Genomic DNA, 22,276 nt, shown 5'->3' with positions numbered 1-22,276 from the left:
ATTCTTCCACGATTAACGTTAAATTTACGAGGAAACGTCGTTTCGAAATTCCGAATTTCGCGAGGAAAATTATAGAAACGGTTTGCGTTTAAATAAAAATAATTCCTGCGAATATCGCAATTTTTATATAAATAAAATTGGTTTACTGTCATTCAGGCAAATTTATTTACCTACCTATAAAAATAAAAATAAGGGTTGATATGACGTTCTGACGGTCTGTTGTTTCTTTAACGAAGTGTAATTTATTCGTCGAGTTATTTCGTTGTTAATGAGAAACGAGACCCGAATCTGGGCGTCAGATTCGCTCCCAAACATGAGAAAAATTTGTTATCGTATCCAAAAGCTTGAAATTTCAACACCTCGTGTATCCCAAAATCCAGCGGTATTAACCGAGTAAACTGGGATATATCATGCCTATTTAGGGTGATTTAATTCTCCCTAGAGGCTTTATCAACTAAAATACCGTAAGTTCGAGCTACGTGGAGAATTCGTGCGTAACAGTCTTAACCATTTGTGGTCCGAATTATATTTTAATTTTATCAGCAAACCTATTTAACGCTTTTCAATTTTTTATTTGGAATTTAATTCGACTAAAATATAGGCCAATTTAAATAAAAGAAACTCAACTGCGGTCCGAATTATATTTTAATTTTACTAGCAACCCATTTAACGCTTGTAAATTTCGTATTTGGAATATGCTTCGACTAAAATATAGGTCGATTTAAATTAAACATTCGATTGCAGTCCGAATTATATTTCAATTTTACCAGCTAAACATAAGGCTTTTAAATATTTTACTTAGAATTCGCGTCGACTAAAAAATAGGCCAGTTTAAATTAAACAAATTGGATTAAATGTCAGTATTATTTATGCTACTGTTGCACTTTGCCCTGTGATGGTATATTTTCATAGACAGAGGAACGAAATCTACCAAAATTTGCAAAATTTGAATTAAATCCTTGTCAGCGAAGACATCGATGAGAATATTCCTTTTTTACGCGATCAGAGAGAGAGAGAGAATTCTAAAGGTAAAAGTTATTTATGAGGAATTTTTAATTAGACGATTGCGTGGAGGAATCTTTCGCGAGGGAAGAAATTGGAAAAATTCTTGTGGTTTCGAGGAAAGCACTTACCTTTGTCTTCCCCGACCCGGTCGGACCAACCAGCATTAATCCGTGCCTTACTACTGTAGTTTCGTATAACTGGATAACTTTCCTCACGAACTCTGCAATCGAACACGCGAATATTATCCATATGACTATCGATTCGTAGCTTTAGCGTTGCACGGCGAGTTCAACTTCGAGTGCAAAGGGATAGGATTTCGAGACAATCGTTGGTAATCGTAACGCGATTAACCATGACATTGTCTCTCTAATGTACCACAGAAATGTACGTACCATTAATTTCCTCCAGACCCATGCTTACGATCGACGTACGAATTTGCGCCTCCAAAACTCCGTAATCCACCTGTTTCTCTTCCAAACGTGGAAACAGGTCAGACACGATACCTGATTTCGCGTGAAAGATACGTTATAACGAAATAATAAGTGTGAAACGATATCTTAAAGAGGAAGATCGTATACAATTCGAAAAATAAAATAAGTTATTTAATAGATGATAAACTTTATGAGTTAAGTAATTCGAAGGAATACAATTCGTAAAATAAAATAAGTTATTTAATAGATGATAAATTTTATACGTTAAGTAGTTCGAAGAAATACAACTCGTAAAATAAAATAAGTTATTTAATAAATAAGAAACGTTATAAATTAAATAATAAATAAAATTCTTACTAACCACTGAACAATGTTAAATCGTCTTTCAGGAATTTCGGAACATTCACGTCTCTTAATGCTCGTAAACAGATCTGTTGCTCGTTCAAATCTTTCTGTTCCCTTTTCAAATTTCCCGCCACAGCGATCACTGTCTTCACAGCGCGCATTCCGAAATCGTAGTGATCCTGGATGGAAATAGATCAATGAAAACTTTCAATTGCCTATATAAACTTGCGAGCAAATTGACGCGTTTGTCAATTGTCAATTTATTATTGGATCTCTATCTTTCTCTCTCTGTCTATCTATCTATCTATCTATCTATTCTAATCTATTCTCCCTCCTTATATATATTATAATATCATATTATTTATACGAATGTAATGAATTTATTATTAAGTATCTTATTCTCTCTCACATCACTTGCGTTCTTACTCGTGAAAGTCATCGAATACCACACAATCTAGATCTTCCACTCGCACGTGAAAAACACTTGTACCAACACTCGTGTTATCACTGCACCTCAAACCTCACCTCACACCTCGCAAAACTAAACCCAGAAAACCGTGACTTAGGAATATTTCACCTGCGTACTCAATTGCTCCGAACTTAATTTGAACGTGGTGGTTATCTTGCCGGCTAATGTTTTCGCGTCGGTGAAACCGTAGGAAAACAGGGAAATTTCAGCGATCAACGCGTAGTCCGGAACCATCATTGCCACAGGACGAAATAAAGCCTTCAAATTATCTGGTAATTCTGTCCGACCCGCGTAACCGGGATTCATGGTAATGAATACCGCGCAGGACGGCTTCAAAACAATTTCTTCCCCTTCGAACATGAATCTGAAAAAATATAATACAATATATTACATAGAAAAATAATATTTTATTCGAAGTCGTATGAAATAAAAGAATTTCAAACAAGTTTCACGCATTTTCCACATGTTTCACGATTCGTGTACTTTTATACGAAAGATATTTTTAATATCATTCGAAATATATTATAATTTATCATTTTTATCTCCAAATGTCGGAGATTTTTTAATCTTTAGTAGCATCGAACTTTCGAGACTAATATTTCTCGTTAGAGTAACTCGATTAGGGTGACAGTCGGCTTCTAATATAAGTTTTATACGAGAAATAAGTTAAAGGTCTGATACCGAATCGCTATGGTTAAAGAAACTTTAAACTGCCCCAACTTTTTCAATTTCTTCGAATGTATAATTCATGAACACGAGATTATAGAGAAGGAATAAAGTCTTTAAGTAACTTTTATTGTATTACGATATTTAAGGGGCATTTTAAAAGTCCGTGTTCCCTGAAATTAAGTTTGTAATTCGAAGGAGAACGTTTCGTATCGAGATCCTGGAATATTCGTGAATTATGGTTGCAATGGCGACGAAGATCGAGGAAAGAAAGTAGTCCCGTTTAGTTCTGTAAACCTAGTGTTAAATGCGTTTAAACACGTTTCTTCGTCTTCGTTATTTTATGAAGGCAGCAGTTAAAGTATAATTACTGTGAAAATTATATTTTGGAGACATAGACGCTAGACTTGTTCTCGCGAACAGATAGTACTCACTTATCAACCCGCATTTGCTGTGCCTGTTGGATCGTCATGATTTGCTGTGCAATAACAGATAGCACCTCGATGTCTATCCTATTGAATTCATCGAAACAAGCCCATGCACCTGCACTGAAATGATCAAAAAACACAAACAACAAACGTTAATCAGCTACTTAGATTTTTAGAAAAATAATTCTTCTACTATTTTGAGATTTTTTAGAAAAATAACCTGATTAAACCTTTAACCTCGTGGTTAAAAAGTAAGAAAGTATAGAAGTTTGATTCGTTTTACACGTAATCCAATGTTTTTTCTGTCAGATTACATTCGAGTAACATGGTTTATCAAAAGAGATTGAAATTTTGATTTTGATCCGAAATACAATTTTTATTTGTATAAAATCAACGTTGATAAACGTTATGCTACGTAGCATTTGTAAATTTAATACATAAAAAGGATCGTGTATGGAAAAATCGAAATATTGATTTTCTTCTCATTCAAATTAAATTTTCAGTCGAGAAAATATGAAAATATGTTACTATTTACGTTACGTAGCATTTATTTAATGCTTAGGAAGGATCGTCCATATGGAAAAATCGAAATATTGGTTTCCATTTAATTTAAAATAAATTTTCAGACGAGAATATATGAAAATATTTTAATATAGTGTATCGTCTGTATTTGAGGTTACCTTGCAAGTCCCTTGAAAAATTTCCCCATCGACATGAAGTCCAATTGATCGGAGCAATTGAACACCACACAGAGTATGGCGAACGCTTTCGCGAGATCCTTGGTAGTTTCCGTTTTGCCAGTTCCGGCAGGACCGGCTGGTGCACCGCCGAATTTCAAATGCAGTGCCCCAGTTAGAGTTAGATAACATCGATCAGTCAAAGGAGTGATTACCAGTCTGCCAGTATTTCCCAGGTATTCGTACCTTTGAACAATTTTAATTGAACTATTGCTATTAAAACTCCATGAATATTCAATACCACGCGATATCCATCTTGTCGAAATTCGAACATTCGAATGTTCCCTTTGCCTTTCGCCAGAAGCAGAATCCTCCATTGCAAGAGAGAAATGGAATCTGACTGATTTTAATTATACGAGGTAGTAATAAGTAATAATAAGTTATTTTTTAAATTTCCGAAAATTTCTTTTGCTTAAAACGCGCACGTTTTTCTCTGTTGCAATTAAACATTTTCTTTTCTTGTCTTTTTTGCATTCGATATCAGCGAGAATATCTACATAATAAATGAAATTAACATTTTATTTCAATAAAATGCAAATACATCGCAATGTTTTGCAATAAGAATTTGACAAGTTTTTTGCAAATCATTGAGATTGATATAAAAATGATTTTATCGCAGAGCAGACGAAATGTGACAAGTTTCTGATTATGTACATAATCGGTATATGTTAGCTATATATTTAATTATGCATATAAACGATGAGAGAAATACTACGAAATCAGAATAGGTTATACAAATTCATCCTCTAAATTATGCTTCCTTATTTTTATATATAAAACAGGTTTTTTTAAACAAAAGAAATACTTTATTCGTTATTTTCATGAAATTAAGTTATAAAAACCATACTCGAAGAACTGCAAGCATAAGTTCTTTTATCCACTCTAACCAGTTAAGAGTCATTATCGAATAATTGATTACTTAATAATATAATAAAATAGAAATATTTCATTATTTCTATTAATCTAATAATATTCCATTATTTCTATTATTCTATTATTAATATTCTATATTCTATTATTAGTAATATATAATGTAATAAATATTGCAAGCATATTTGATACATTGCATAAAATATAATTCCAGGTCCACCTCACTTTTTCATTACTGTCATAATAATACATAAAAATGGAATACATACAGTGTCACATATCCAGCGAGTAAATACCATCAGACGGAGTTTGAAATATTTCACATCCAATTGCAATGGAGGTAATAAATGTAACAGGGTTGAAAAAAAAAAGAAAAGAAAAATAAGAAAAATAATTAGAAAGAGTTACCCGTATGGAAATTCTGCATTTACAGCGCGCACTTTTAGTTCGGAGTCCTCCACCCAGTAATAGCGAAGTTGCGAAATCCAATCAAAATCGTTTACATTTGATACTTTTTCCGTCACCAGTGTGTACAAAACATCTCGCGCGTGCACCTCGATCGTAATTACCGCTTCGAGCATCAGTCTTTGGATATCGGTTTGTGAACCCCGTACCAGGTCCCGTAACTCGTCCAACTGCCAATAATTAAGAGTTTATGTAAGTAGCATAAGAAATTAACTCCGTTAGGAACGTTTTATCTGTTAATTAAAAACTAAAATTTACGACTCGGTACTATTTTATAATAGAAGTACTTTTTAACCCTTTGCACTTAGCGATTTTTCCTTTTTCTGCAAAAGAACAGTGATTCTAAAACCTTCTGCCATACGATCGACGATATTTTTTTAAAACGGTAAATAAAGAATCGTGTAGAAATTAAGACGTCAATTAAGAATAATTTTATTTCGATATACCACGTATCGTTGGGAAATTTTAAATTCGATATATCGATTAACATTGATCGTTAGAATTTGATTGAATGGCGACTGAGGCTCGCTTTTTGACTGCAAAGGGTTAATAGAACATTTTACGCACTTATATTCAACGAGATGCGTACTGCTATATATTGTTTTATAAATGCGGATAGGAAATTTTCAGTGTGACGAAATACGCCGTGAAATTTGTAGGAATGTGGTTAAAATTTTAATTATTGGACAGATATATACAAAAATATTGTAAATCTGAGACAAAATATTTCGATATGGCGAACAATTAATTTGAAATATTCTAATTGTCGATGAAACAGGATTACTTGAAACGTATTGCTCGTATAATTGGCAATACGCGTGATGCTTAAAATTTAAACAAAATACTTGATGCATAATTGAATCTTGCTCTTTGATTTTGTTCAAATAATTAGTAGTAGGTGTAACATTGAAAATTTAAATGAAATACTTGATAATAATTGAATCCTGTTCCTCGTATTACTAATTTAAAGAAGATTAGGTTTTGTTACTCGCTTCGTTGAGTAAATTTCACTTGGAAATTTGGGATGTTTATATAGGAGAAAAGCATGCCGCTTAATACTTATGTTTCGTCGTTCATAGTTTACAGCTAAATTTTGGTACCACTGTATACACAGATGGATTATAGCCATGGGAGAAACAAGCGAAACAAGGGAACAGAGAATTATGGCATCACAGCTCTGTATTAGGTTGAGAAAGTTAGTAATCGTTCCATAAATAACGCAATAAACAAGATAAGTTATACTGTTACGCCATTTTCTGTAATAGTGGTCCTTTTTTGCCAAAGCTTCTCAGAAGTTGCGCCGTAATAACGGCTGTGAGAAACTTGAAAGGGCGTAAATTATGATAATGCCTGATAAAAGATTCTTTCCTCCATATTGCGCGAGTAGAATTACAATAAGAAATTAGTTTTCGAAATTAGGAATAAAGAAGAAAAAGGAAAACATCGGGGAATTAAAGTAGATCAATCGAAACGTAACCTCTTTTATGCTTTAATAAACCATAATAAAAAATATTAACTAAAAGGGAATCACACGACCCCATTTACACAATTTCATTCTAAAATTTGAAGTTTTGGTTTCGCAAACAATTTATAGCGATGCTCCTAGATCAATGTCGACAAATCTTTTTCAGAGTGGGTGCAATTTCGTTCGTTACTCTTTTTAATACTAGCTTTTTAATGAATCGCTTTATATGATAAGACGGAAGCAGTTAAAGGAACTAATAGAACTCGCGAATCTGACATCGATATTCTCGATTCGTCGGTTCGCGTTTTGAAAAGCCCACGAAACTCAACGTTTGCTTGGAAAAAAAAAATAACATTAGTTTATCGATAACTTCGGTATTATCGATTGCTAGATTCCTTTTTCAGAAACTAATCCCAGTTGGTCTTGGCCAGTTCGTAATCCTGCTTTCCGAAGAATAGCACCCCGCAAAATTACTTTAAATCGATTTTGAAGAAATATCTTACGTGACCGAGCAGTTCCTGATAATAGTTAGAAAGAGTATTGGTCAAGATTCCATTCTCGACTTGTGCGGTCCAATAAGTCTGGCCGCAACAAAGGGTCACCTGTCCCGGCCACATATAGACCCATATCTTCCTCGGGATCACCCCGATCATCTCCAGGGCTGCGCGAATGATCTCTCTGATGGTGCTGCGCATCACCGTCTCCAAATCGCCTAACCAATACTCCACGCTTCTCAACGGATACATCGGGGGTTGAAGCACCACTTCCTCTCCCTCGGCGGAGTACATACGGGTGATCTGCAGGTCCTCCTCGAATCTCACTTCGAGAATGTTCTCGAAACACTTCCTGAGATGCGGCTGCACCGCGTGCACGTTCTTCGCCTGGGACAAGATCTCCAGCAGCTCCTCGTCGCTGAGGAAGTAGAACCGCGGGAACACCTTCCGTTTCATCTCCAGATAGTTGGACAGACCTTTCATCACCACTTCCAGAAGGCTCTCGCACTCTTGCAGGGACTCCAGCAGCGTCTCGTCCGGGCAGATCTTGATGATCTGTTTCGACAGAGGTTTCGGTTAGGTTAGGTAGTGCAATTGTGGAAATTATTGGAATGTGAGAATTGGAGATGCGAATTATCTCTGGATTTCACTCTATTTTTCAAACTCTTTATAACTAACGAATCTGACAACTCAACTCTGTCAACTCTGAATTCTCATTTAACCCTTTCGTTACGGCTGCCGTATATATCCGGCGGCTTGCATATACGAGCGCCGTCTCTCGTCAGTGAAATCAGTAAATATGTAAATAACTGAATATGCTTTAAAATATACTCATTTTCAAGTTTCTCGTATAATATGACGAAAAAGTTGTTAAGTAGCTCTTAAAAAAGTATTCATATAAAGGAATTTCAAGGTAGTGTTGAATGACGTCTGAGCGCTCACCATAGTCTAACAACGTGCAATGTGTACAGTTTTCGGCGCGGCGCCCCGTTCAGTGGGGTCACTCCGGCGGCGCGCACTGCCTTAACGAAAGGGTTAAGAATCTCAACTAAGACCTGAACTATCACCTCAACTCTCAACTCTGTCAACTAAGACTCTCAATTCGGAACAACTCTAAAAACTAATTCTTCTCGACTGTCTTCAATTCTGCTCTCAATTCTGTCAAGTAGGAACTATCGAAATTTAAAAATTCGAATTACCGAATCCAATATGAGGAATTAAAATCCAAAATCAATTCAAGGAAGGGATTATAACCCATTCTTTGGCGCGAACGTGTTAATAATCATCTGTGTTATTTTCAGATGTACGAACACAAGTTAATTTTTAATTAACCACTCGGTGTTTTGATCAATAAATGTTGTCAAAATGTGCAGATCGTTAGGTTAGGTTCTACTAGGATATTCTTTCACAATGATTATATATTAAGTTTTATTCGAATGCCAAAAAATAGTAAATGTCGCTAGAAGCGTCTAGCAACATAGAGCGAGAGATTTGAACTCTTCAAGAATAAATGAATTCAATTTACATAAGGGTTTTCAAAAGCGTTCTTCATGATCCGTCTCCAGTTCCGTTCCATAGCGTTGTACTTCCTGCTCTCTGCCGGTAATTGCACCTTAATGTCTTCCGAAGTGAAGATTGGCTCCAGATACATCCAATCCCTGCGAATTCCTGTCCTTACTGTCACGGAACCTAGCTTACAGTCTGACACGGTCGTTACCTTTGTACTTTAATCCACAAGATCAGCACGTCTTGCGTCAACTTCAACTTCAATTCCCATTCGTTGATCTCGTCTTCGAAAGCAGTCTTTAGTGGACTGAACGCTAACTGTTGCACGCTCAGGATGTGATTCTCTAACAGCATCAACGTTTCCTCTGACACTTTTATTATATACGTGCCTGTATTGTACAAAGTAGAAATAAAAAGTTTAAATTTGTCCATTGCGAAATATGAGTCGCAATTTAATGACTTTCTTGAAAACAAAATATTAATTATTTTGCGTTCTATTAGTTATATTATTGACGTTATATCATTCTATTATTCGTTTGGTAAGAATTTTGAGAATTTCCACAGAATTAACCGTGACTAAAATTTCAATTTTATATTATTCTACTGTTCGTTTGGTAAAAATTTGAGAATTGTCATAGAATTTGACCTGGACTAAGATTTTCAATGTTAAATTTTTCTAAATTTTTCTCTTTATTATTACGTACTATTATTCTATTATTCGTTAAGAAAACATATTTACCAGTGGTCTTATATGGCAGAATCTCCATAACAATGGCCTCCCATTCTTCTATCATCTTGTTCAATGTTCGTTCCGTTGCGTACTCCTTGGCTGCAGTTTCGGAAACAGTTTTTATCAATTCTTCAAACTCCATGACACCGAGGATTAACAGAGACTTGAACGTTATGGTGGGCTTAAGTGCCATTTGTATTCCAGTCTGCGCGCTTAGATATTCAAAATGGCGATCCTTCATTCCCGGATTTCGCAGAGCTTGTATCAGAGGAACATACGGCTTGAACTCGTCCATTTGGTCTCTTGTCGCTATTGCTATCGCTTGCACCTCTGTCAATGAATATTTTCACTCGAGAAATAACAATTTTTTTAATAGCAACGAATACTTTCTTAATTAAGTACGTACAAATATAAATGTAACAATTACTTTCTCATATTACGACAGTGAGAGACAAAAGAAATTTGTATTCTAACTTCTATTATTCATGGTCAAACTGGGAATAGTCGTTTAAAAATTTTTAGAACGCTCTAATTCCTCGAGTTATAAATACTTTCTAAACTATTATTCTTCGAAAAAGAAAATAATTACAGATGGAACATAAGCGGAATTTAATTGGTCGTGTTGTAGTGTAACTGTTAATCTTCCGTGTGTGTATGTATGTTTGCGTTGGACTGGAAAACCAGTGCTATCACGAAGTCGTCATACAATTCTGTCATTATAATAAAGAAAATAAAAGTGCTCGTTGAACTAAAACCCACTTGCTCCGTTTACTCTCACAAGCAACAGACTGGAATAATTTCGCTGAAAAAAACCCACTTTCATTATTCATTATAAAGCTGGGAATACTTACTCGGAAATTCTTGGAACGTTCTAATTGCTCGAACCATAACCCTGTACATGTCAATAACGAGAGTATCGATCTGAGTGCCATCGACGTTCATCAACGAATTATCCATCCAAATCTCGTGCCACCTAAGCCAGTCTGTGCATTAAAAAAGAAGAAAAAAGCTTCAAATTTTTGACAAACTTAAAACGGTAAAACAAACTGCGATATAACAGCTTCAGCGCATATTAAACGCTTGCACGCGATAGATTGAAAAAATTGATGGTAATATTAACATTGCGTTTACTTTATTTTTCGTTTTAAAATGTACCGTTTCCGTGAATTTCGCTTCACCGTGAATCGTATGGGTAGCAGAGCAATTAAAAGAATATTTGTTCCAGATATGAAAGCTAATGTTTCACAGTTTCCTGTAATTTATACGAGAAATACGGAAATCCGATATTCCTGGTATTACCTCTGGATCAGTGTTTACATAATATCGTCGATGGTTTGATCAAAGGACCAACATTTGTTGTACGTAGTTGGATGTCTTCTTCTATTTTAGTTTTCTCAGTGTAAACAAATTTTGAGACGCTGAGAACTTGGGTTGTATAATAAAGTGCACTGGTTTGCGTTTTATTATGCATTTTATTATATTGGTTTGAGGATGTAGTGATGTCGATGATGCTGCATCGTATGAGGTTTGTTTACTGTCTGTGTTCTGTCGATAGTGTTCTCGTGTGATTTGTTTGATGGTTGATTCGTATCTGTGTCTATATCGCGATGTTTTCGGTTTGATGTTCAGTTTAGTGCTCGATGTGATTAGTTGTTACAGGATTTGGTGGAGGAAAAATTAGAGTTTTCTGATTGGATTCTGGGTGTGTAGGAAGAATCGTTACTAGAAGAATATGAAGGCACAGGAGTTGCCTTTCGCTATTCTTTTGGGTCGTGATTTATGGACGTGCATATGTTTTTCGCTTCGTTGAGCAAGTTGCACGTGGGTCTACTCTGTTGGGTCTGGCTGTTGTAAATTTTTCTAATTGTCGCGCTTTAATCCGTGACAAGGACGGCGAGGCAGGTTTAATCTTCTCTGTTGCATGGTTACATCGCGGAAAATACGATTCGGAGTTAAATAATTAGGAAAACTCGCTTGCCTGAGGCAGTGACCCAGAGACTCCTGTAAGGCTCGAATTCCCTCATGAGCTTGTGCAAATGTTCAAAAGGCACCACGGGCATGCCAAACAATTTCTGTCGTTCGTTTAGCAACAGTCCCATCTCTCGGCAGTCGACCATAGTCTTCCAGATTCGTTTCACATCCAGTGCCGTTTCGTGGATACGGTTTATATCCGTTTGAAGAGCTATGTTCGCCACGTTGCTCACCAGGGTGTCTATTTTCTCTTCCAACAGCACCTCGTCCTGTAGCTGGATCTTGTAGAATTTGTCCTGCTCCTCCACCAGTTGTTCATTCGTTTCGGCGACCTGCACAAATTTTCGATTGATTTGTTAAAATTAGGAACAGGCTTTTGCGTTGTTTTTATCGAATAGTTGGGAGAGGATTCGCTGTTTCGAGGATCTAAATAAAGAGGGAAAGCAATATTCGCGTTTCAAGAAAAAATAACTTATATATCGCAAATAATAAAGAATTAAAAGCATCTAACGAGTAATATCCTTGGAAGGAGTAGATGTGTCAAAGAATTCTGAAGCGAGATATGAGAAATTAGAAATCAGAAAAGCAGTATTGATGCGTCGAGCCTGAATAAGGTGTACAGCGTGCAATTAATCAGAGACAACCTTATCTAGCTCCCAGAGGAACGTGTTAACGACAAAGTAAGCACAACCGTGTACCAGCCTTCGCTACGTGTTCAAAATTTAATACGGTGGTCCTGTTCATTCGCTAATCACATGCTTCTTTGACGCAGATAGCTCCCAACACGACTGTTTAACGTAGTTTAAAGTTCAAAAGAAGCGTAATTCGGATATCTATCGTCTCCCACGCATTTCTATTATAAATTTATTTTATTATTAACGAAACCACCATCCAACACCTCTTTCTACAAGCACTTTGTTCTTTCCGCTCCTAAATATTATTTACAATATTATTCTTATTACTTACGTTATTACGTTTCACATAAAACCTAATTTCTTTCTCCACTACTATCAAAGGGTTAAGATATTTTCCCAAGCAACACCTCGACCAATTCGAAATTGCCTCGTGAAAAAAATCAGATAAAAATCCTCACCTCTTTGTCAATCTGAAGGGGCGATCCAATTGCTTCCCATTTCGCCTCGAAGTCTTCGTCGGATATATTCCAATGGAACACGTCGAGAACGTCGAAGTCAAATTTCAGTTTGTTCATTCTTTCCTCGAGATCTCTCACCCTCAACGGTATAGTCTCCATCCAATCGCGTATCTCGAATATATGCTCGATACTTTGTGGTATTTCTTTCAATTTGTACCTTATCTGCGTGTACTCATCAAGAATGCTGTCAACCTCGGCCCGTAGCTTCTCGGTCAGCATAACCAGCAAACTCGTGGCGCATTTGTACCGTTTCTGCATAAGGAAATCCTTTAACGGGAGAACGTTCACCATGAAAGCGCCTATGGGAATGGAGTTCGGCAGGGTGACCTTCAAATTCTCCTCCATCGTGATGTGAAACGCGATTTCGTCTTTCACCTCGGCCGTGCTAAGTTCTTCCGACTTGTACTCCCTCCAACAGGAATTTCATTTAGCTCGAGGAATAAATCAACTTCCGGATAATCGGCGAATTATTCGACGAGCTCGGCACGTGATATATTCGACAAGAATTCGGTTAATTGCTCGAGGAACGAGCAAGTTCAGTGCCCATTCCGAGCCTGCTACCCCTGTTTCGCTCTCTTTAGGATAAAATACTCCTCTGACCTTGGTTTTATGGCGAAACTTGGTCGTTCCCGAAGCGAGATTTAAAAAGGAAGGAAGGAAACGTGACCGAGCCAAGATAATCATAGCGTTATCCGGATTTGGTTGTTTTGTACTTGTTTTTTTTACAGATGTAGCGTAAATCTGACCCTTCTCGAGAGATTCAGGGTATCTTTTCGAAGTATTTTCTACGAAGAGAGAAAAATTTGGTTAGAGTTGAGTCGAGAGAGTAGCGAGGGTTGTCGAGAGTGATCAGATTTTAGAACATAGTTTGAATAAATCATTTTTATGTTATTAACCCTTTGCACTCGATGATCTTTTTGCGGCGGAAGAGTAGAAAGTCGGAGTTTTTCTGGTAGGAAGCCGAGGATATTTTTTTGGAACGGTAAATAAAAATTCGGATTAGCACCAGTTTAATTATCTCGACTCGTTACGTATGCTGGATATTAGCTAAGATAGATAGATTAAACTAATCGGATTATGGGATACTTACTCGATGTACTGGTCGATGTCGAGATTGAAGAATAATTGATATCGTAGGAATTCGTTTGCGTACGATCTTAAGGGTATCGTGGACTTTTGGTAAGCGATTTTTAAACTATCGCGAACTCTGCATACCTGATCCTCGAGCAGCCCAACGGAACTTAAGAACAGATCGTTAGGGAATTTCAGCCTCGGAAGCAGAAAGGGATGCACTTGTTTGACTTGGTGACAGGCAATCAGAGCGTTATCGTACAAGGTAATGATCGTTTCCTAGAAATTCATGAGACATGCGCGAAATGAGAATATTTGGCAATAGACCTCTCGAATATTTATACCAAACATCGCTTTTATAAATATATTTAATTACTTTTCGGAATACAAAATTTAATTAAATTCCGAATATGATACATTCGATTGAAATCATATTTTATCCTGTATTAACCCTTGGGGAATGAATATCACGATATGCATGGAAATCTTTTTATTTTTCCGAATGAAAGATGATTGGAATACAGCGAAAAATAATTTCAGCATTGTCATCGATGCTGCGCGTACATGTTAATTCCGAAAATTTCCCTCGATTTGTTATTTTTCATAGTTGAGTAGTTTCTCATCCTCAAAGGATTAAAATGCTGATGTATTTTTTTAATAATTCGTATTCTTTAGTAATTAAATAATTTCGTTATCCCGGGAGCCTAATTTCCATTTATAATTACTTATGGTTGACATTTATATTCGTATATTCGAAAATTCCGATTTCGCTACTTTTTCATTCTGAAATTTATTTCCAAGTGTCTCTGACGAATCGAAGAGAGCGAATTAACATTTACCTCAAATTTCTCTGGATCTCTGGAGTAAAACACCTTCTCTTCGTCCATTTGCAGATCAACAATGAAGATAGGACAACCGCTAGGCTTAAATTGGGTGTTAATGAGATCGTCACCCCATATAAACGATTCTTTTACATCCAAGACGCACAATGCTGGTGTCAGCATGATTTCTCTGTATAGCTTGATGGAATTCTCCACCAGAATTCGCAGTGCATACTAATTACAATACACATGAATCATGTAAGTTACGTATAATTTATAAGAACACGTTTAATATTAATTCCATATTGCGAAAAATATCAATTAAATAATTAAATAATTGTTCTCAAAGGATTAAATATCAATAACTAAATAATTATTCTCAGATAGTTAAATATAAATAATTAAATAATTATTCTCAGAGGGTTAAATGTAAATAATTAAATAATTATTCTCAGAGGGTCAAATATAAATAATTAAATAATTATTCTCAAAGGGTTAAATATAACAAAAGTATTTACACCGATTAATATTATTTGTTTACCCTGTATATATGTATATTAAATTGTAACTATATTATCATATGATCTGCTGCTGTAGAATTTTTCCTTTAAATATAAGTATATGTAGAAATGCAATTACATTTCGATCAAAGTTACAGAGACCTCGAGACAGCCTAGACTTAGGATACTTGTTTGACTTGGGAACGTCCAAACAGTATATTCCACAGGTGCATTAAGTACCAAGTCAGGTACCTCACTATCTACGCTCATTTCCTCGATATTTGACAAGCATGACCTACTTTGTCAATGTAGCCTAACTCTCAGGCCCGTGACAATCACCGAGTTAAAGTGGCCACCGAAACAAACACCGTATATTCCATCAATTGTGAAAGCAGACCTAGTTAACAACTTGGTTTTTAACGCTAGATTTACGGGACCCGTTAATTTCACGGGTGGATTGCTCGAATTATACAATATTAATAGATTTAATCAACTTATATTAAATTTGTTAATATTGTAATTATTTTTAAATTAAACTCAGGGTCTTTTCTTCTAAGAAAGTAGGTGGTTCTCTTTACCTGTAAATCTGACGGGTCTCCATAAAGGTAGGTATACAAAAAACGTCCGTAAACCTAGCGTTAAGTTTGACACTAGGTTCACGGAACCCGTCAATTTGTGACCATAATTATACGATATTAACAAATTTAATCAATTTATATTAAGTCTGTTAATATTGTTATTGTATACAAATTTAATTCGTTTTTATTTTTCATTTTTTAACAGACGTAAGAAAGTAGTCGATGTATAAAAGTTGTAAAAGTGTGCATAATTTCGATTCTATTAATCTGTTATTCTATTAATAAAGCTTATTAAGAATTAACAGTATCATTTTAGTCTATTTCTCCAGAAAACGATGTAAAATATTGAAATAGATACGAACCTGCATACGAAGATTGGTGAGATTCATGAAGCGTTTCAATTTCATCACGTCGTAGACACCGTGATACTTCTGCTCGAGGTTGAACCAACCTTTCCCAAGATCCGCAAGCACATCCTCACTGATTTCGTGATTTTTCCAACCACGGCTCCTTCAAGTACTTGATAACGGTAACGGTGGTCTGTATTTGCAAATCCTCGAATTCCATCAGCCTGAGTTGTTTCCCGTACGAAGTCGCGAATAGATTCATGGAAGATACTTGCGCGCACTCTTTCTCGATACAAACCATAGCGTCGTATACTTCTTCGTGGACGTACAGTGATATCCAATGACTATACTTCTTCACTTTCTAAATAAAAAGTCTCGTTTCTCGATATTCTATACATATTTATTTATTTATTTTAATCAGCCAGTATCTTACGATTGGCAAGATTAAATAATTTACACTTAATTATTTAATTACAAAATTACAAAATATAGCTTTTTTATTTTAATAATTATGCGTAAACTATTTAATCTTGTCAATCGTAAGATATCGAAATATTAAAATCGAACGTATTTCATTCATATAGATCGAACGTAAAAAGCTATTAAATTATTTAGTTAGAACGCAGCATTTAATTAGAACCAGGATCAATTCCTATCGGTTCTAAACGTAATTAGCGACCCAATTTATTTCTTGTTACAAGAAAATTCGCTAAAGTTTTATTAGATGGAGCTTGCGAAGTTCCATTTAAACAATTTCTCACGAGAGTTTCTAGCATTTCATTCTTAATAATTTAAATATAAATTGAATTACCTTGAAAAATAATTTTCCATAATAACTGTATAATAATTTATTCTTAATGCAGGGAAATAAATACCGGTTGACGTTGAAAGGTAGAAATTATAAAATGTATAGGTAAAATTGCAATTAATTAATTAAAATTATAAAATGTAAAAGTAAATGGCGATGCAGTAAAATGAAACTCAGCAACGTAGAATGAAAATGAGCATTTGCGATTCAAAAATTTGTTACGTTATTTTTATAATGAATAATAATTATTAGAAACAGCTGCTTTATTTATATAAAATTTCATTTGGACTGAAAACGTTGTGTTGACGATTAAAATTTAATTTTTCACTGCGAGTTTTGGTATATCAAAAAAAAAAATTGAAACGATAAAACAACTTTGAATTAAAATTTATTATGCTGCTTAAATAATGAAATATAATCCGTTCGGTGGAAATATCGTATTTCGAAATTTTACGAACAGCTTTATTCTCGAAATAAATAATCCTCGATGATTATTTATTTAATACGATTTATTTAAAGAAACGTGTACACTTTCTATACCGTAACAATAAATGTTTGAAAAATTAAGTAATACCGATACATTCAATCTCGCAAATTTTCGACAATTTTCAACGAAAAATAAATTTAACAATCCGTGATTCGCGCCTAACTGATTACGAGCCAGACTCGTGATATTCTAGTTTGGCAAAAAATCTTCGTTAAGCTCGTCGAAGTACGGCAAGGGATTAATAATAGTCGGATAAAGTGATATGGAATTATATAAATATTCGATTTAAAAATTTCGAAATGTTTTGCAACGGTTTATCAATTTAACTGGTTCGTAAACGGTGTATAAACAAAAGCGGGTATTACCTGAAAGTTTTTCATGCCGGTATCGATTTTACCCTTTTCTGGGACCCTCATGGGTTCCACATCAGGCGTCCACGTGATGAATTTAAACATTTCCGGATTTAGCCGTATCATCTGCCTCCACATAAGGTCGCACATTGTTCGTTGATAATCCAAGCAGATCTCGTCCATCAGCTAACAAAGTAAGCGATTGCATACTAGAGACGAGCCTCGGTCGCCATTTAATCAGATTCGAAACATCGATATTAATTAATTACCCAACGATACATGAAATATCGAAATAAAATTATTCTTTGCTTTAATCTTTTGTGCTCAAGAGGCGACTGTCACTTTTTAATAAATAGAAAGTTTTCTAACGAAAGTAAAGGCGATACGGCATGTTAGAAAATTCCGAAGTTTTGCTATTCGAAGATTCGAAGACCGTTCCACGATGGAACAATATTAATTAATACATTATATTTAAGATAACAAAGCAGTAACGTTAGTTTTATGGCAGAAAATCTGTTAATTTCTACTTTTTTGTAGCCAAAAAATCGTCGAGTGCGAAGGATTAATTTGCATACGATTTCTTATTTACTATTTTTTAAATTTCGTTGACTTTATGAGAGAAAATCTTTGAATTACTATTTTTCTCGAACGAAAAGATCGTCGAGAGGAAAGGGTTAAATATCGATAATATCGAAATTCGACAAAGTGAAATGGTAATGTACAGATGAATCTATTCAGAGAGCATAATCCTCGCGAATTTAATTTTATTCGCTATAAACTATGAATTACGAAGGTTACGTTACGTTTACGTTAATTATGGATCATAGTTCTGTTCCATTAGAGCTATTAATACTGAACGCGAAGAAAACGCGAAGGAGATAATTAACGCCTTACGGTACTGGCCTATTATCATTCATAGAGGCTTAGCGTAAATTATGACAGTCCTGGTTATAGATTAAAATTTCCATTTTCATCCGTAAATGCACGGACATAAATTTCCAAACTAATTCCTTATAAATAAATATGCTATATACTATATCAGTTGCTCGACATGTTGCTAGGTGGAAGTATAAATTGTAACATGTTCTACTATTGATATTTTCTAATTAATGCATTTAACAATTTTTTATCAACTCACCGACATTATTTTCGTTTGTTTGAACTTCGAGTTATTCCTGACCAAACGAATGATATTTTCCTTTTGTTCCTCGCACAGCGTCCTCATTCCATCCATCTGCATGCAGTCCAAATAAAAATTGTACCTACAAAAGCACGTACAAGTTATCAATTAATAATTACGAAGTAATCCGAAAATGTAAAAACTCAAATCTCTACTATTGTAATCCGGCTTTAAAGAACTCTATTTTTTTTTTTTTTTTTTTTTTTTTCGTTTTCTCAAAGTGTATATGCTCTCCGAAACATCTGTATAAAATGATTTTCCTAGAATTCGTAAAATTCCAAGTTAAATGTGTAAAATTTTTCACGAATCGTGTCTGCCATTCGATCCCGTTTTTAAAACCGCAATTTATCCGAGGCAGTATAATTTCCACGATTTTCGATAATTTCGTAAAAAGAAATTGTAAATATTCTCCTACTAACGAAACTACTACATGCTAATATTTATCATGGTTTCTCTAGCAAAAAAATCCTAGAAATGTGAATTTTTATTGACCGGATTAAGTTAATTTAAAATGAAAATAGAAAAATTTGTTTGTTTATGTTATAATATAATTTGATGTTCTGAAGGTTGTTTATAATAAATAAATTGGTGATAATAAACGTTTACTTTATGGAAGATTCGGCGATTTGTCTCTGCTCTATGGCTGCTGCTAATCTTTTGGCGAAAATTCTCGGATCTTCGGCATAGAATCGGATGTATATCCTTGGTATCTTGAACGTCCGTTTTCTGCCGTCGAGCGTCAACACGCTCCACAATTTTCTCTTGTGATCGAACTGGGTGACGGCAGCGTTGGTCCAGGAGAAAAGATTATTCAGATTATCATCGTCCAGGGAGAACATTTCGTCCTCGGATCGGAATCTTGGCACGAAGACAGCAGCTGGTAACGGATAAAGCTTGTCATCTATTATACCGAGGTTTATCCAGTCTTCTGTGGTCCTGCAAACAACGCGAAAAAGGATAAATAGGGTAATAGATTCCGGAAAATGATGTTACGAAAAATAGGAAACCTGTTGCGTGGCGTTACGAGAATGTACGCTGTTAGGAAACTGTATCACTGCTTCGTTAGAAAGACTGGAAATGTTTTGGTTTGTAAATTTTGAAATCGAGAGAAAATCAGAAGTAAAAAATGCAATATTTGAAATTTAAGTAGATATGGTAATAATAATTATATAATCTACTTCATTTGTTTGTCTTTAATTTTCTTTTTACAATTTAGAATGTTTTAGAGTATTATTATTTAATTTTTTAGAATTTTCGGTTTAGAATTTTTCTCTTTAGAAGTTGGGGACATTTTAAATCATTTAACGACCTTTTAAGGATTTTGAATGTTTCAAAATTTTATTGTTTAATTTTTTAGAATTTTTTTACAGAATTCGGTAATATTTTATATCGTTTAACGACCTTTTAAGGATTTAAAATGTTTAAAAATTTTATTATTCATTTTTTTAGAAATTGGGGATATTTTAAATCATTTAATCGTATCAACAGTTATTCATTCTCATTTTAATTACTGGTAAATAATTAAAATTTCGATAACTCGTTCTGTATTACCGATAACGACTGAAATTTAACTGCGGTATTTGCTAACTGTTTCAACGTAATTGATGGAAATTAACCGGAATCATCAAACATTCCAATGTTCAATTAAGGTCGATTACATTATTTTGCTGCCGTTAATGCACCGAAACAAAACGATACTTCGTAACAGGAGGCTCTAAGTTTATTACTTAAAAAAAAATTACAAGTTTCAAAGGAATTCTTTTCGCGTACCTGCAATCGTACTCTTCGTCGTCAAAAATTTCCAGGGGCAAGAAATGCGCTGTGCTAAACAAGCCGTATGCTTCCTCGTGAGATAGTAGAGGCAATATGGCGGACGAAGGCAACATTTCCTTCGGCGAAACGCCCAACGACTCCAAGGCATCCTGAATTTTCAGGTATCTGTACGATCTCCGTCTCCTTTCCATCTCAACGTTCCGTGGAATTTGTTTAGAATCCACATTTTGTTGCATTTGCACTTTGGGAAGGAACGTTTGTGCGAGAAAAGCCTGTTTAATTTGATTTTATTCTATTTTATTTTATTCTTTTGTGGACCGAGAATATACTAATTCAAATATGAGTTTACTTTCGTATTTCAACGTGAATTTAACGAGAATTTTGTTAAGTAAAGCAAATTTTTATTAAGCGTCACATTCTTTTTTTTTATACATGCGAAATGAGAAAAATGAAATTATGGTGAGCACAAACAGAGTAGTACGAAATTTTTTATAGTTTTCCATTTTGCATGGAAGACTTCAAAATAGCGTTTATTTTTTTTTCTTAAAACAATTTCAAGATATTAAGTGTTTCATTTCTCGAGAAGTAACAAGAAAAGACTAAAATTTATAAGATTGATTTATCAAATTTTTTCACACGATGCAAAAAGAAAAATTTATTACAATTGATCGATCTTCCGGGAAAGTCATCCATCTCTTAGCTTCGCCGAGAAAATTGTAAGTTTCCTGATCCTGTAACTGTCTCACACGAGCGCAATGATGCTGGGTGTAAACTTGCCATGTCAGTTTTGTTCTTCGTGGCGCAGTCGTCATGACATCCACTGGAGGTGTTACAGGATGTTCCGGGGTTCCTATGCGTTTAATCGTGTGTCGATAAATGATACAAGTAATTTGTCCGAATATTTTAAACATTTTAAAGACTGTGAATTTTATAAAAACTTTAATTAAAACAGTATTAATTACTTACCTGTCACTATTTCCGAATAATAACCTCTGCTCTTAATCTCCGAGTCCTCCATATTTATAATTATAACGTAATCTATTTTATATTCACGGATGAAACCGTATTTGTACAAATTATATACACGCCAACTGTTTAAATAATTAAACGAATGAAATGTTTAACACTCTAGTCGCGTTAAATGTAATGGGAAATAAATAAGTTGCAACATTTTTAGTATTCGATATAGCATTAACTATTGTTTCAAAAATCGTTTGCTATGAATTTGGCGAATAATCTTAATTACTGATTCGATTAATATCGTTTAATAATAAAATAAATTTTTAAACCGCAAATTTGATTATAAATAATTATATTATCGGTTGTATCAAAATCAGTTATTAACGATTGTTGTTAAATTAGAACTGCTTTGAGAAGGATGTTTTATCGCATATCGGTAATGTCGCATGCAGTACATGAACGAAGGGTAAAATTTAGTTTCAATTCCGAACACTGCAATTTTATTGTACGCTAAATCGGTAACGTAGGGATCGATAGCGAAATGATAACGAAGCTTTCAGGCTCTGAACATGCAGCAAAAAAAATACACCGAGCGGATAAATCTACACTTTTCTTCGTCTATGCTTATATTTTATCTGTATCGTATTATCTGCGTTGATAAATAAT

The 22,276-nt window shown here is 34.7% G+C and overlaps 1 protein-coding gene across 1 annotated transcript; it reads right to left on the bottom strand.

The window, feature by feature from the left end:
• Positions 1–1,133: 1,133 nt before the first annotated feature.
• Positions 1,134–20,892, bottom strand: LOC143220607 (dynein axonemal heavy chain 1; the record flags this gene model as incomplete). The annotated part of the gene is made up of 22 exons (XM_076446225.1): positions 20,648–20,892; positions 19,484–19,813; positions 18,836–18,959; positions 17,713–17,883; positions 16,187–16,413; positions 15,446–15,524; positions 14,646–14,861; positions 13,826–14,085; positions 12,676–13,144; positions 11,590–11,914; positions 10,463–10,594; positions 9,621–9,941; positions 9,093–9,270; positions 8,901–9,033; positions 7,385–7,930; positions 5,360–5,586; positions 4,025–4,267; positions 3,351–3,464; positions 2,359–2,614; positions 1,798–1,960; positions 1,398–1,508; positions 1,134–1,225 (listed from the first exon to the last, which is right to left on the bottom strand). Coding segments are annotated over exons 1-22 (4,956 nt in total), but the record flags the coding sequence as incomplete, so codon positions are not given.
• Positions 20,893–22,276: the final 1,384 nt, after the last annotated feature.

The sequence above is a fragment of the Lasioglossum baleicum genome, unplaced genomic scaffold (assembly GCF_051020765.1).
Source record: "Lasioglossum baleicum unplaced genomic scaffold, iyLasBale1 scaffold1281, whole genome shotgun sequence".
Taxonomy (NCBI): Eukaryota; Metazoa; Arthropoda; class Insecta; order Hymenoptera; family Halictidae; genus Lasioglossum; species Lasioglossum baleicum.
Note: the sequence above shows the minus strand (reverse complement) of the source record. Positions and strands in the feature narration are given on the sequence as shown.